Raw genomic sequence first — 14,119 nt, forward strand, 5'->3', positions numbered from 1 at the left:
TCCCCCTAGACATTGGCAGTGACAAGGGGGACCTCCTGGCAATGCCCCCTCAAACCTCAATTCCAAGCACCAGCCCTCACAAATCCAGCCACCCCTTAGGTTGTTCCTTATTATTGTTGAGGACAGTAAGCATCCATACTTAATTAGATTACCTCACTATTCTCAAGTGTCTAAACTTCTTTTGTCCGGCCCTTCTTCTCTCGATTGCGTTCTCATAAAGCCTGCTTCTCTAGACTCTGTCACTTCAATGTGCCTTGCTCATGTCCTTTCTGCTTTTGGACTGCCACCAGTGGTAGAGGGGTCCACATTACCCACTGGAAAAACATCATTCATAATCTTGCAAATTCTTCTCGTCTCTGAAGACAACAGGAGCCATTCATTGTTTGTATTCTGTGACCCAACATCACTCAATATGAAAATTACTTTGCTGTCATTCAAGTGCTCTATTTAAACTAAATAAAAAAGAACTGTCACGGTAAGCAATAGAGCTTCGTACCCCGATGTATCCTGTCATCATCCCTACCACTAAGCTATCGAAATCTAACTGACCAATCGGACCACAGCCAAAATGACCGGTCAGATTGCTCAGAGGCAACCCCCCCCACACACACACACAAACACACGCACACAAACACACACGCAAACAAAGACAGAGTAGGGTTTTATTATATACAGGAGTAGATAGGCAGAGTCCCCCATTTACCTACTGTACAGCATGACACTCTCTTTGGCTTCTTTTTCATGAGTTGTACAACTTTGGCCACTTTAAGTACCTGTGGTATTGAACCGATGCTTTTCTCAGAGTTGACTAAAAGTGATGTAACCTGCAAGACAGACACATAATAAAATGTAGGTGAAAGATATCTGATACGTTTGCTTTACAAACTAAATCTTCCACAGTAGATTTTTATTACTGTGTTGCACATACATTGCATACGACTTCACAGACTGCGCATATTACTATGAAAAGCAAAACAATGCGTTGAACATTTTAGTATCAAGCCAGAATTTTTTTTTTTTAAAGACCTGTCAAATCCTGGCGTTAACGTCGTGGCTTACGTCTCGCCGGTCGTCGTCGTCAGATGGCGCTCTTTCGCAGTGTTGGCGCATGGGCTCCTCATTCGCTGCTGACCTTTATCACCGGAAACGCAAAACTCCAACTTCCTTTAGTCCGCTAACGTGTATTTGTAATAGCACGGGCTTGTTTCGATGGGGATTTAAAGAGCACATTTGATAATAATGCGTATTGAAAAGTGCTATTTTTGTTCCGGCCCAATTTATCCCGGTCATGGGATGATGTTCGTTCGCAACGATTGTAAGGTAATGATGATTATGTTCTCTTTAGTGTTTTATACTCCCTTATGTGATTAAAGTGGGGCCTTTACAGTACAATCAACATGTGGCGGTGCGCTAGAATTTGATTGACGTGCTTTTAACTAACTGCCTTGTTTTTTGTTTTTTTTGTATGTTTTTATTTTTGTCTTTGTCACCCATTCTGCGTTTCGCTTCCTTTAGCATGAAGGAGTAATAATTGTCTCCGGTGTTACTTAAATCTGTACATTGCCAAATGTAAAATCTTTAAATTGCATACGTTTATGTTTATTTTCCATGTGTTTATTCGACATTATTCACAATTTCCGTGATGTCATTTGTTTGTAATCGTTTTTTAAATTTTTTGGCTAGTTTTTTATGTTATGGGCTGTGCTGTCTATGTTTATGCTTGGTGCATTTTTTATTAATAGTGCTTTATTTAGAACCAAAAACAATACATTAATATAAATAGTTAACAATACAAATTAATTAATAAGCGTATACCATGTAAGACAAATAAGGCAAAGTCAGGGATATTTAACTCATATACATAACTTAATTTGACATGTCCGTGATTCTTTTAATTTAAATAGTTACAATGTTTTGAATGGTTTTAACACAACATTCCGCTTCTATTTTAATTGGAGAATATTTTTGGCATTGGAATTCATTATTTTCATTTGATGGGATGTGAAACCGCTTCATACTTAAGAATACATTTGTTATAAATATAAATCTTGGGGCTAGAGCTGGACGTGTAAAATAAAAACATCATAAGCGCTGAAAGATACCTGACAAGAAAGTTGTATAAAAAATACTCCATGCCCTTCCAATACATTTTGGATTGAATCCATTGAGAAAACCAAATGCAATATTGTTTCAGTATTCATATCACGAAATGCTAACTTCTTTTCTAGGTGGAATTTGAATGTGAATAATATTTGCTTAGCAGGTTAAATCTTCATACTTTTGTCACAACAATGATGCATACTTGCCATTTTCCAAATCTTTTGCCAGTATTTTTCAAATTTAGAGTTCCAGCATGTCTTTACAAATGAGATATTGTGTTTTTTTTTACGTAACTAATGTTTGATTAGATAAACTTTATTAATCCCAAGGAAGATGCATACAGCATAAACATAAAAACTAAAGCTCCAGACTGACCGGACAAATACAATCAATCAATAGATAATCAATAAACCAATGCATATTGTGCAGAAATAGCAAAATTAACTTAAAAGAGTGTAAGGATCTAGTCCAGGATGTCAGGAGCTCCTGGAGAGAAGTTTTCAGGATGGCATTCCGTTTTGCCACCATCCTCTTTCCTGCAACCTCTGCCCATGTGCCCAGGGTTAGCCCTGAGATGGAGCATACTTTCCTGATAGGTTTGGCCAAGCATTTTGGATTAATAGATATTCCGTTGCTTCCCCAGGAGACCATGGTGTTGAACAACATACTGGCAACTTTGGAGTGGTAAAACATTTCCTGCAGGTTACAGCACACATCAACATAACCAGAGTCTCCTTAGAAAGTCTGCTCTGGCCCTTCTTGTGCAGCGCCACGGTGTTGTTAAGTCAGTCCAGTTTGCTGTTTATGTGAACTCCCAGGTACTTGTAGCTCTGCACCACTTCCACATCCCACCTCTAAGTGATGACGGACCTCAGAGGCTCTTTGGCATGCCAGCAGCCCACCACAAGCTCTTTTGTCTTGCTAGTGCTGGCCTGTAGGTGATTCTTCCCGTACCACAAGACCAAGTCCTCCACAAACTTCTGTACTCGGACTCCTTTACATTTTTTCATGGAGGAGTCATCTGAGAATTTCTGGAGATGGCAGAAGTGCTGGTATTATACTGGGATGGGAGTCAGTTGTGTAGAGCGGGTAAACAGGAAGGGAGACAGGATGGTTCCCTGAGGTGCTCCCATTACACACCACCATTTCTGACCACACAATGGTCTGTTGGTCAGGTGGTCCATTTCTTGTCTAAACTATTAACACCACCTAATAACATGCTAGATGGTAAATGACTGGCCAGGTTCTTACGTGTTCCATGACTGACTTTAAGCAGAGCCATAAACCTGCTAGGCATGGCATTAACTGCTAGTGCATATTCTTTGGGTGTAACTGGAATGAGAAAGTTTTCCAAAAAAAACTGTACAAGTTGTCACCCCAGTATGCTATTTTCAAACCAAAAGATTGATTTATAGTTATAATGTGTATTATGTTAGGAACTAGTTATGGTAGATTTTAAAATGTTGCATCACTGTAATGTGTTGGGAGGAAATTGAAGACAAAAAAAATGTCACTTGACTGAGCTTATATAGTAAAATTGTTTGCAATGAAAACATTTGGTTGTCTATTGCAAAATCGAAACTTTTCTCTTGACTGTTTGGGATCACAAAATTAACAGGTGGTGTCAATATCGCAGTAAATGGAATCGACGTCCATTAGAATTTAAAGTAAGGCAAAATTCAAGAACAGTCATGCACACCAGTATGAGACAGCAGATCAGTCCCACTCTGCGTACCCATTCTGCGTACCCATTCTTTAGAGCTTCACATTAAAACTGAGTAGAGTATTCTGGCGAAAAAAGGTTTGCCATCAAGGTAATAATAATATTTTTTGAAGCTTGTCATGCTTTGTTTAATGAAACTTGATGCCACTTCCCCCATTTGATCCTCTGATTTTGAGGATATTCAATGCTAGTAATACTAATATAAGTTGGAAAGTGAAGTAGTGATGAGGGACTCCACAGAGGCTGTTCTAGGGCATGGTCCTGTTAGCTGTGGTTTTGGTCTTCAGCTAATCATCAGTAATTGCTGATGCCAAAATGCAAATTTCTGTTTGGTACATTACAGTAATAAACCAAAAGAAATATTACCGAGGTTAAGATCACTGCTTGTTAGCCATGGGCAAGTGGGGCGGAGTGGTGGCTCTGAGGCTACGGATCTGCGCTGGCATCCCGAAGGTTGCCGGTTCGAATCCCCGTCACAGCCAAAAGAGATGCTACTCGGCCGGGCCCTTGAGCAAGGCCCTTAATCTTAACAATGGCTGACCCTGCGCTCTGACCCCAAGGGGTATGCAAAAAGATACATTTCATTGCGTGTTGTCCTGTAGAACTATGTATGCGACAAGTAAATAAAGAATTAAATAATTATACCATCTCAACCAGGTTCTTCGTAAAGGCTGTCAAGATTTCTGTTGTCTCGGGAGTTTGTTCTAGATTCCCTCAACTCCATACATAAAGAAGTGCTTCCTGGCTTAAGTCTCAAAGGCATTTCCCCTTTAATTTCCACTGGTGTCCTCGAGTACAGGATTCACCATTACATTAAAAGAATTCTGCTTTTGAGAATTTTGAAGACCTGCGTTAGGTACTCACTCAGTCTCTTCTGCTTGAGACTAAACAGGTTTAATTCTCATGAGTCTTTCACAGTATGACATGTCCCTATGTTCTGGGAGTGCACTTAGCCACTGTCCTCTGCACAGCTTCAAGTGCTGCTTTTTCTGTTTTGTAGAGTGGTGACCAGAACTGCACAGAATACCCACTTGTAGTCTTACTCTAAGCATAATGGCCCTTTGGTGTATATTTCACTTTTTTTTTTTTATTATGCTTGTTGTATATTTAACTTTTTTTTTTTTAATATATAACCTAAAATTTTACTTTTTGTATTTGGGCTTTACACCCCCTTTTATTAGCAGAAAGTTAAATTATTTTCTAGCTCGTTCACATTTGTGTATTGCTTAAATTGTTTTTCTCTGGCCTAATGCCTTGGTGAGAAGCTGTGAAGGATTAAAAAGAGTTTTCTTGTCTGTGAAGAGTTGCATTTATGGCCTTTGTTTGCATGTTATGTTATTGGCAGTGTACACTCTTGCTTATTTAAGCATAATAATCTGTCTTAGTGATGTAAGCTATCTTCTGATTGGTTAAAACACTGGCCAAAAAAATAAGACTCCTGTGTTCTGTATTGAATAAATTAAACTGCTTGGACTTGGCCATCAGAAGACTGTAGTAGGAATGTGCTTAACACTTTTCTGTATGTAAGGAAAAGTAAAGATCTCTTTTCTTTAAACTCGGCCACAGTGAAAAGTTCAGGAAAATCCATAACATAGCTTGCATAGGTAAGTACATTTAACAGAAGTTTGTCTTTCTCTTTATATTGGACATATTTTATTTGAATTTTTAATGAATCTGAAGGAAGTGTGTTCAAGCTATTCTGTGTAGTCATTCGTTTAAGTCGTACATGTTTTAGTTATTTTTTTTTCTGCTATTGTATACCTGAAATTTGTCAAAGCGCTCTGAACCTGTACTAAATTCTGCACAAAACTACACTGAAGTGGAAAAAAATAACAGGCTCTTTGTTTTTGCAGTAGGATTATAAACTAAAAAGTGTTTACTGTCTCTACCAGTCTGTCCACATGAGTTTGTAGCTGAGATGGGCTCACCGGTGAGTGAGAGTCTTAGTCTTAATAATGAAGTTTAGTATAGATATAATAAATTAAGTCAATAAATAAGCCAGTTAAAAAATCAGTACTCTTGTAAACATTAAAAATGAGCAGTAAATACTACAAAGCCTTCCAAGACTTGAGGTGGTGTTGTTCAACAAGTCAATCATGGCTTTCTCTCCTGTTGTGTCCTCAGCTCACTCAAGCAAGTCTTCCCTACTGGCGGCGACACTGATGGCAATGGTTGCCATCACCTGCCCTTTTTATCTTTGACCAAGACGCACTTAGCCTGCCCTGCCTCTTCCCATATGCTTGGGAGGGTCATTCCTCGCCTCCACTCCTACAGAACTGTTCAGCATGGACGCACCTCAGAGTGCCATTCACTTTGCTCTGCTCTGTTAAAGGGGCCTGACAACAGTGCTTCCTCTCTCTCCACCATACGCATTTGCTCTCCTGCAATTACCGTGCCGTTTCTTTTTAGCCATTACCCTCCAATCATTCTGTTAACTCCCAATCATATGGTTTGGACTCTTCTTTTTAGCAATTGGGGGGAATAGGTGTGCTAACAAGGTAATCGGCCAAACCATGTGCGGATAGCCTCATTAACACCCCTGAACACCTCTGTCACTTTACCACATGCCAGCACCCCAAGTTTGACCGCACTGTATATTATTAAAAAACCTGTGCTCACTTCATGACAACATATAATTATATTTACCTTTTAACTAGGATCTTAAAATATGCCTCTCTTAATTACAACAGCTATGCACTGAACTCTGGGTCACTAGATAGTTTGGACTAACAAGTTTTTTAATTAGAAATTACATCTTGTTATTAATAGAACATGCTATTTAATTAGATGTGGTGCCCCTTATCAGTTTTCTAGTAGGACGAGCAGTGTTTTTTCTCAGTCCCTCAGTTGCAAATCCCTCCCCCCATTAATGATATTCACAGAAAACTGTTAATTGTACTGTTACTTGTAAATTGAAATACTGTATTTAATTGATAGGGAAAAATAACAACCAGCAAGAGAATTACAATTCATCAAAAAATGTGGAAATCCAATGGTTGCCAATACAGTCAAAGCCAAGACTGCAATAAACATGTTTGTAAATTTTAAAGAGAAGTTAAAAGTCGGCATTAATCTCTGAAATTACAGATAGAACTAGAGAAAGCCCATTTTAATTAAAAAGAGAAGCTTAATTAACAACAAGAATTGACATTAGATTATGAAAATGATGATAGAAGAAGGGCGGCACGGTGGCGCAGTGGTAGCACTGCTGCCTCACAGTTAGAGGAGACCTGGGTTCGCTTCCCGGGACCTCCCTGGGAGTTTGCATGTTCTCCCTGTGTCTGTGTGGGTTTCCTCCGGGTGCTCCAGTTTCCTCTCGCAGTCTAAAGACATGCAGGTTAGGTGAGTTGGCGATCCTAAATTATCCCTAGTGTGTGTGTGCGTGCCCATCTGTGGTGGGCTGGCACCCTGCCCGGGGTTTGTTTGTGTGTTGACTGAGATTGGCTCCAGAAGAACCCCGTGACCCTGTAGTTAGGATATAGAGGGTTGGGTAATGGATGGATGGATGATAGAAGAAACTTGCAGAATCTAGCACCCCTGCACTCAATGATGATCATCTGGCAATGCTGAAAAAAAATAAAACTCCAGTCAGTACAGACTCCATCTGCACTTGGCCAGGTATTCATGTTTTATTAAAAATGACCTCATTATGTTTAAAACTGAAAACAATACAGACTGTATATGCAGTCCTTGTGTTTATAGAGTGATAAACGTCCCTGTGAAGCATCTGTTAAGTGGCACAAAATTACCTAAAATACTGCATTTAAAAACTCGGAGAAGAGGCAGCATCTTAAAGTAATTGATTCCTGCAGAGGTTTGATGTGCAGAAGGGTAGGCTTTTCTCCAGCAATTTGTCTCATGCTATGTTTTCTTATTTCAGCTCTTTAGAGTTATGTCTGTATTCTTTTTTTTTTTATATAGATATTCAGATTTTGCAAATCAAAATGTCACAAGAACTTTAAGAAGAAGCGCAATCCAAGAAAGGTCAGATGGACAAAGGCTTTCCGTAAATCAGCAGGCAAAGAATTAACAGTAGTAAGTGTGCATTATATGTTTTTAAAATGAACTTTTATTTCTGTCAGAAAGCAGATTGCCATTAAGAGCATATGCATTTGTCTCTTTGCTTGCACAGGATAATTCACTCGAATTTGAGAAACGCAGAAATGTGCCTGTCAAATACCAGAGGGAATTGTGGAATAAGACAGGTAAGTGTGACACATGTAATAGCGTTTCATTGTAAGGTATAAAATGGAGGAGTTCACTATGGTAGTGGTAATGTGTTTTAGACACTGCTTATTTCACAGTTATAAACTCGTAATTGTATGAAATATCTCATAACCTTTTTTTTTTTTTTTAGAAACTTGTTACATATACTATGCCCAACCACAATAACCATATTAATGAGCTTTATATATCAAAGGTCTTTTTCAAGGATATTAACACATGAAGCTGTGTATGTTTGCCATGTGGGTTTCTGTGAGAGAGAGAGAGAGCAAGCGAGCGAGCGCGAGTGTCAGCCTGCTGCTGCAGTTGTATAAGACAGACCCTCGCAGTTAGAAACCTGATTAGTGAATGTAGTTTATGCTCTCCCTTAATTCTACTGGCTTGGATGGCTTATTCTGTTATCCAAAGACCCCACTTTACAGTTCCAATGCAGTCTCCAAGAAGATAACCAGCTGAGAGAATGGCATCAATCGGAGTGACCTCACCTGGAGTCACTGAGTAGAGGGTGAGGAAAAGAGGAGGTCCAGATATAGTGAGGTTGAGAGAGAGAGACAGAGACTGCTATTAAGAGGAACCCTTACAGTTAGAACCCCCGTTGATCATTATAATTTGAAATGTTCTTCTTTAGCTCCACTGGCTAAAATTGGGGGTTCTGTAATCCACAGGCCTTCCATTCACTTCAAAAATTATAATTGCAACACATAAAAAGTCTGTAAGGTTTGGACAAACATCCCACTAAGACTTTATTAAAGTATAGTGACCAGGTATATGATAAATATAATGAAATAACTGAACCTACCTATGGTATACAGAGTGTTTTATCATTTTAACTGGCAAAGTCAGTCCAGATTCAATAGGACAACAGTACTGCAATGGGACTATTACTCCCTGTAAAGAGACCTGAGATCCAGAATTATTTTTGCGCTTACCTGACGTCGTACTAATGTAGTTTACAAAATTAGATAGCTGATGTATTATTACTCTGAGACTTGCATTTTTTATGAATGAGATTTACATTAAAACATTGATTACAGAAGAGACTGATCAATAAATGACCATTGATGGCATCAGCTTGAAATTCTAAATGCATAATTGAGAAATTGGTTGCCTAGGATTTTTTTTTTTTTTTTGGACGGATTGATGCCTACATGTTTTGCCCTTTTAAAGATATGCCTTTGTGCTCTCTGCTAGGCAAGTTAGTGTGTTCTGAGAGATGATGCATTTTTTTCTTGCGGCACACCATCTTGTTAAAGAAAAAGGAAGTTTAAGTTGTGGATTTGTTGCCTATAGGACATGTCAATAAGTCAATTAAAAAATAAGAATAATATTAGGGAAGAAAACGGGGAAGAAACAAAAAAGGAGATATTACAAAAGGGCAAATTTTTAAAACAATTTTCTGTGCCGCCTCCTATTATATGTAGTAATTTTGATTCTCCTGCCTTTGCTCAGAAATTTTGTTTTTAGATGACTGAATGCTCCTAAAATATAGCTATTTAAGTAAGATTTATCGTCATCATTTGAATGGACAGGCTCTCTGTACCTTGTTCTAAACTTTTGTTTCTCTTTTTTGTAAAACCTGGCTGTTAAATGTCCCGTTTGACTTGCCTCACTGGGTTACTGTATCATATTCAGTAAACATGAATTAGAAATTGTATATTCCTGTACAAAGACTAAATATGAACCACCTGTACTTCAGTGTTAAACCTTTAGGAAAATACCTTAATTTCAAAATCCCAGCTAATAATAGTAAGATTTCCTCTCTTTTGCTTTGAAAGAGACTAACTCCTTCAGTAACACATGTGGACACATCTGCCATAAGGCCCTTGCACTAATTTTTGTCCTCGGGATATCACTCTCATTGTTGTGATTTATATTTGAAAACTAAACAGCTTCTCATAGTCCTGACATCCCCTTAAGAGATTTCTTTTGTTATGGGCTAGTTTGATGTTAGAATAAGTAGAATTAATTCTAGCTAATCCGCCTAATATTTTCTGGTGATTGCAAGCAAATGGAGAATGCACATCTTTTGAAAATAAATGAAGTGGCAATATTTTTCTATCTTGTAAGCAACACATTTTTATAAATTTGTATTTTTTTTTCCACAAGTAATTGCAATGAAGAAAGTTGAAGAAATCAAGCGGAAGCGGCAAGCTAGGTTCATTATGAACAGGTAAATTACTTTTACTTTTCACTCATTGAATGTAGGTTATGATCCAATGGCATTGACATTAATAATTGTGAATTTCCCCTTGGGATTAATAAAGTATCTATCTATCTATCTGTTATGTACTGCCTTTCCTCTATCTATCTATCTGTCTGTCTGTCTGTCTGTCTGTCTGTCTGTCTGTCTGTCTGTCTGTCTGTCTGTCTGTCTGTCTGTCTATCTATCTATCTATCTATCTATCTATCTAATTCATTAGATATTTTCAGAACTGGATTAATTTCAACATCAAGTGCCACTAGTGATGTTCCCTAGAATAATTTGAGTAACCAACAACTCCTAATGAAGTTTTACAAGGCTGCAGACTACATTTCTTAAGATCCATTATGCAGATAAACAGAACATAACGAGACAGTTCACATTCATTTACTCAGTATATATTTGCATTGAACAAGCCTCGCCTTTTAAAATGGGGAGTGAAAGAATCATTTTGCAGAAGAAACAATGTAATTTGGCATTTAGTTCTTAACTATCAAAGGGTTTCTTTAGCGATTTCCTAAATTAAGTTTGTGTTGTTACATTTTTGATTTAAAAATTCATGTTATACAGTATTTGCTTCTTGCCAATATCAAAACAGTGCCAGAAATTACTTTCTGTCACTATCAAGTTCTGTGTCATCTTTTTTTTTTTTGGTGTTTGAGTTTATTAGTTTTAGTCTAAAGCAAGGTTTTTTTTCTTGCAGTATATTTGTTTGTAACAAGTAACTTGGGTTAACACCACCATTTTAGAATACTTTTGCAGTACTTCATAGCTGTATTCATTTCAAAAATGGTTTCATATTTTCCAAATTTTTAATTCATGAATGGGTTTTTTTTTATTTTTCATATATAATGTTAATGTAGCTAGAAATTCCAATGTTAATATTTTACATTTTTTAATAACTTAAAGGCTAAAGAAAGGAAAGCAGCTGGAGAAAGAAGAGGACATCATAGAAGTCAAAAAGAACATTCATCTTATCAGGGCTCCACATGCAGGTAAAAAGTTGCTCATTCAAAGTATACGTAATGTTTTATTTGAAACTGGCAGGATGTTTTAACTTTCAAAGGGGATATGAATAATCTTGAATACTGCTGTTTTTAACAGTGCTTGAAAGTAATTAAGTAGACCTGTTCCTTTAAATTTAGACTTACAGCAGAGCCACACATCATCTGTCAAGTAATGATTCCAGGTGGTCTATCCCTGAAGCACCATGTTAATTTTTTAAAAATTTTATTATGTAAATTAAACTAATTAGCTTGGATAATAAATGTGCTAATCATTTGTATCCAGGTGTGAGTGGTTGCGCATTCAAATGAATTACATTGTACACTGTACAATCTGTTAGGCCACTAGTATCCTCTAGAGCTGACATCATCTCAACTTTCAGTGAATGAGTTTAATCTTAATTTTCACAACCGTAAGAAAAAAAAAAAACTAATGTTCCCATAAGTAGTGAATGTAAATCATGTTTTTTTTTTTTCGTTATATGCTGATATACTTTGTTTCCAAACCAAAAATGATATTCATCAATCATTCAGAGTGCTACCAGCCTGGTAGATAGTGACAAAATAGTTACTTACTAATAAAATGTGTGTTTATTATTGTGTTTGGTGTATCGAGTCCTTAGCAGTTCAATTTGAAGATAATGGAACCTGTCATATTTCAAATATGCAATGAATGCTTTTGACTTAAGATATCTAAAGTTATGTAAAAATGCAACTGTAGTATTCCAGTAGCTCTCTGTGTAAGGAAACCTCTCAATTTTTGAATTTCCCTTTTATAACTTATATGGAAATTACAACTAGTGTTTGTTTTGCCAAAAACAGAAATATGTAACAGCAACTCTCCTTGCTTCTTGGTTTGGCTTTCTCATTTAGAGCGAGACATTTACAAAACCCCATTTTCAGCATACAATCTCTCATAGTTGACAGACTTTCATTTACTTTCTGTAATATTCATGTTCAGGAGTTGAAAGTGTTTATTTAGTAGTTAAATTACGTAATAGCTGGATGGAGAATTTTTTGACAAAGAAATGTGCAAGGCATAGCAAAAAAATGCTGACGTCAAGAGTTTGTAGTGGAACAGAATTATTCAAAGAAACAATCACCTCGCTAACTGAATGTTTGTTTGGAATGTATCAATTGACATGAGTTTACAGATACACTATTTTGTCGTCTCATGTACTAGTATTTCATGTCTTTGCACTTTCACAAATATCCAAAACAGTGTTTGCCCCAAAAATAATTGAAAAATGGTAAAGTATCGAAATAAAAATTTGTGGAAAGATTTTTAGCACCGGTGCACTGACTAACCACTACAAATTCTTTGTTTTTCTGCCTCATGTGTAATGTGTAAATTTTTTTAAAACAGGAAAAGCAAAGCAGCTGGAAGACAAAATGGTGCAGAAATTGCAAGAAGATGTGGATATGGGAGAAGAATCTTAGCCGTGGAAGCATTTTACACTTTTTTTGGAGGATTTGGTTATTGTGAGGATTGTGGTACAGGATTTCATAGTTGTCATTTATTTGTGCAACTTATTTTTCAGAGAACCATTATTTGTTAGATTAGTTTGCGACATTCCTTTTCATTTATTTAAAGGGAAAAGTACCTTTCTAACATGATTTGGAGTTGGCTTGCAATCTATATTAATAAACACATTTATATTTTAATGTCTGATATTTTGTAGATTTTTTTCTTAAGTCACTTGTAAATGATACTACAAGAATGTACAGTATATTTTCCCCTTTCTAATGGAGAATATGTGATCCATTGTAGCAAGGTGGCACCGAAAAATAAAACAATACTAACAACAAATAATGCAATGAAAGTCTGTTTTTCTACAAAAGGAATATGATCACATTTCGTGTTGAATTGCAATGAAAGCATACACACACTTTTTGAACTGAATCATATTCAAAACAGGCATGCCCACACAAAAGATGTACAAATTTTATATTGAGTAACATTTTCTGACTTGCTAAAACTATTTGCTTTTTTATTAGAAGTTAAATTTTTCAAAGAGATGAGAATTGCGATAATGCATTTCCTCTGGGCGTCAGTCTCTATAATAGAAGGCTTGTCACATTTAAGGACTGCAGGTACTAAAATGTCACCCCTCTTCTCTCGCTAGAGCTGTCGCCTTAAGTGAATCACAGTGTACAGCTAATTACAAGAGTGTTTTAAGTTTTCACGCTGATTTCAAGTCCTATAGTGTAAGGTGAGGGTCTCTTTGGCAGCCAATCCATGTAAAGAATGCCAGAATAAAGACAGAAGCACTGCATGAAAGTAAACGGACACAATAGATTATGCAGTGGCAGTGTGCCACCTTCAGCAGTTCAAAGCAATTTAATGAATTGTTTGTTTCAAGATTGAATGCCACAGTGTGTTTACGCAATCCTTCAGAGTGGGCACCTATGGATTACTGAGCAGGTTATTGCAATTACAGAGAGGCACACCCACTAATTTCAGTGGTACAGGAAACACTGAGGTTAATACTTCATAGATGACCGAAGACAGAATGGGGTTGAAAGCCCAAGCAGTCCAGGAGCTCTTGGAAAAAGTGTTGTTCTCAAGAGGTACTGCATATCATAACTTTCCCATGTTTTGAATTTTCTTAGTGCATAAAGGTCAGTATGTTCTTATAAAGAATATGGAGCTACTTCATCCCATGTATTCCTGGTTGATGGAAAGGTTACGAGTAGATGACGGGTGTAAGTTGGGTAGTTTTAGCCTGTTATGTTGAAGTAGCAGAATAATTATAATGGTACCTATTTCCGTTTAGTACTGTGTAGAATTTGATTTTTGTCAAAATTCATAAAGTAATTAATTCTAGAAGGAAATGTGACTGTAGATTAGGGTTTTTCCTTAAAACT

General features: G+C 37.0%; 1 protein-coding gene across 1 annotated transcript; it reads left to right on the forward strand.

Moving 5' to 3' along the window:
• Positions 1-1,151: 1,151 nt before the first annotated feature.
• Positions 1,152-13,061, forward strand: LOC120539923 (probable ribosome biogenesis protein RLP24). The gene is made up of 6 exons (XM_039770274.1): positions 1,152-1,320; positions 7,745-7,858; positions 7,956-8,028; positions 10,154-10,217; positions 11,157-11,242; positions 12,618-13,061. Exons 1-6 carry the CDS (start codon positions 1,240-1,242, stop codon positions 12,689-12,691), a joined length of 492 nt encoding a protein of 163 aa, XP_039626208.1. The 5' UTR covers positions 1,152-1,239; the 3' UTR covers positions 12,692-13,061.
• The last annotated feature ends 1,058 nt before the right edge of the window (positions 13,062-14,119 follow it).

This window comes from Polypterus senegalus, chromosome 12 (assembly GCF_016835505.1).
Source record: "Polypterus senegalus isolate Bchr_013 chromosome 12, ASM1683550v1, whole genome shotgun sequence".
NCBI classification, from domain to species: domain Eukaryota; kingdom Metazoa; phylum Chordata; class Cladistia; order Polypteriformes; family Polypteridae; genus Polypterus; species Polypterus senegalus.

Bases quoted from the DNA above. Each gene is read 5' to 3' on its own strand.
- LOC120539923 (XM_039770274.1), top strand. From the start codon at position 1,240: ATGCGTATTGAAAAGTGCTATTTTTGTTCCGGCCCAATTTATCCCGGT. The intron at 8,029-10,153 runs GTAAGTGTGACA...TTTTTCCACAAG, and splicing joins GGAATTGTGGAATAAGACAG to TAATTGCAATGAAGAAAGTT. The intron at 11,243-12,617 runs GTAAAAAGTTGC...TTTTTAAAACAG, and splicing joins TATCAGGGCTCCACATGCAG to GAAAAGCAAAGCAGCTGGAA.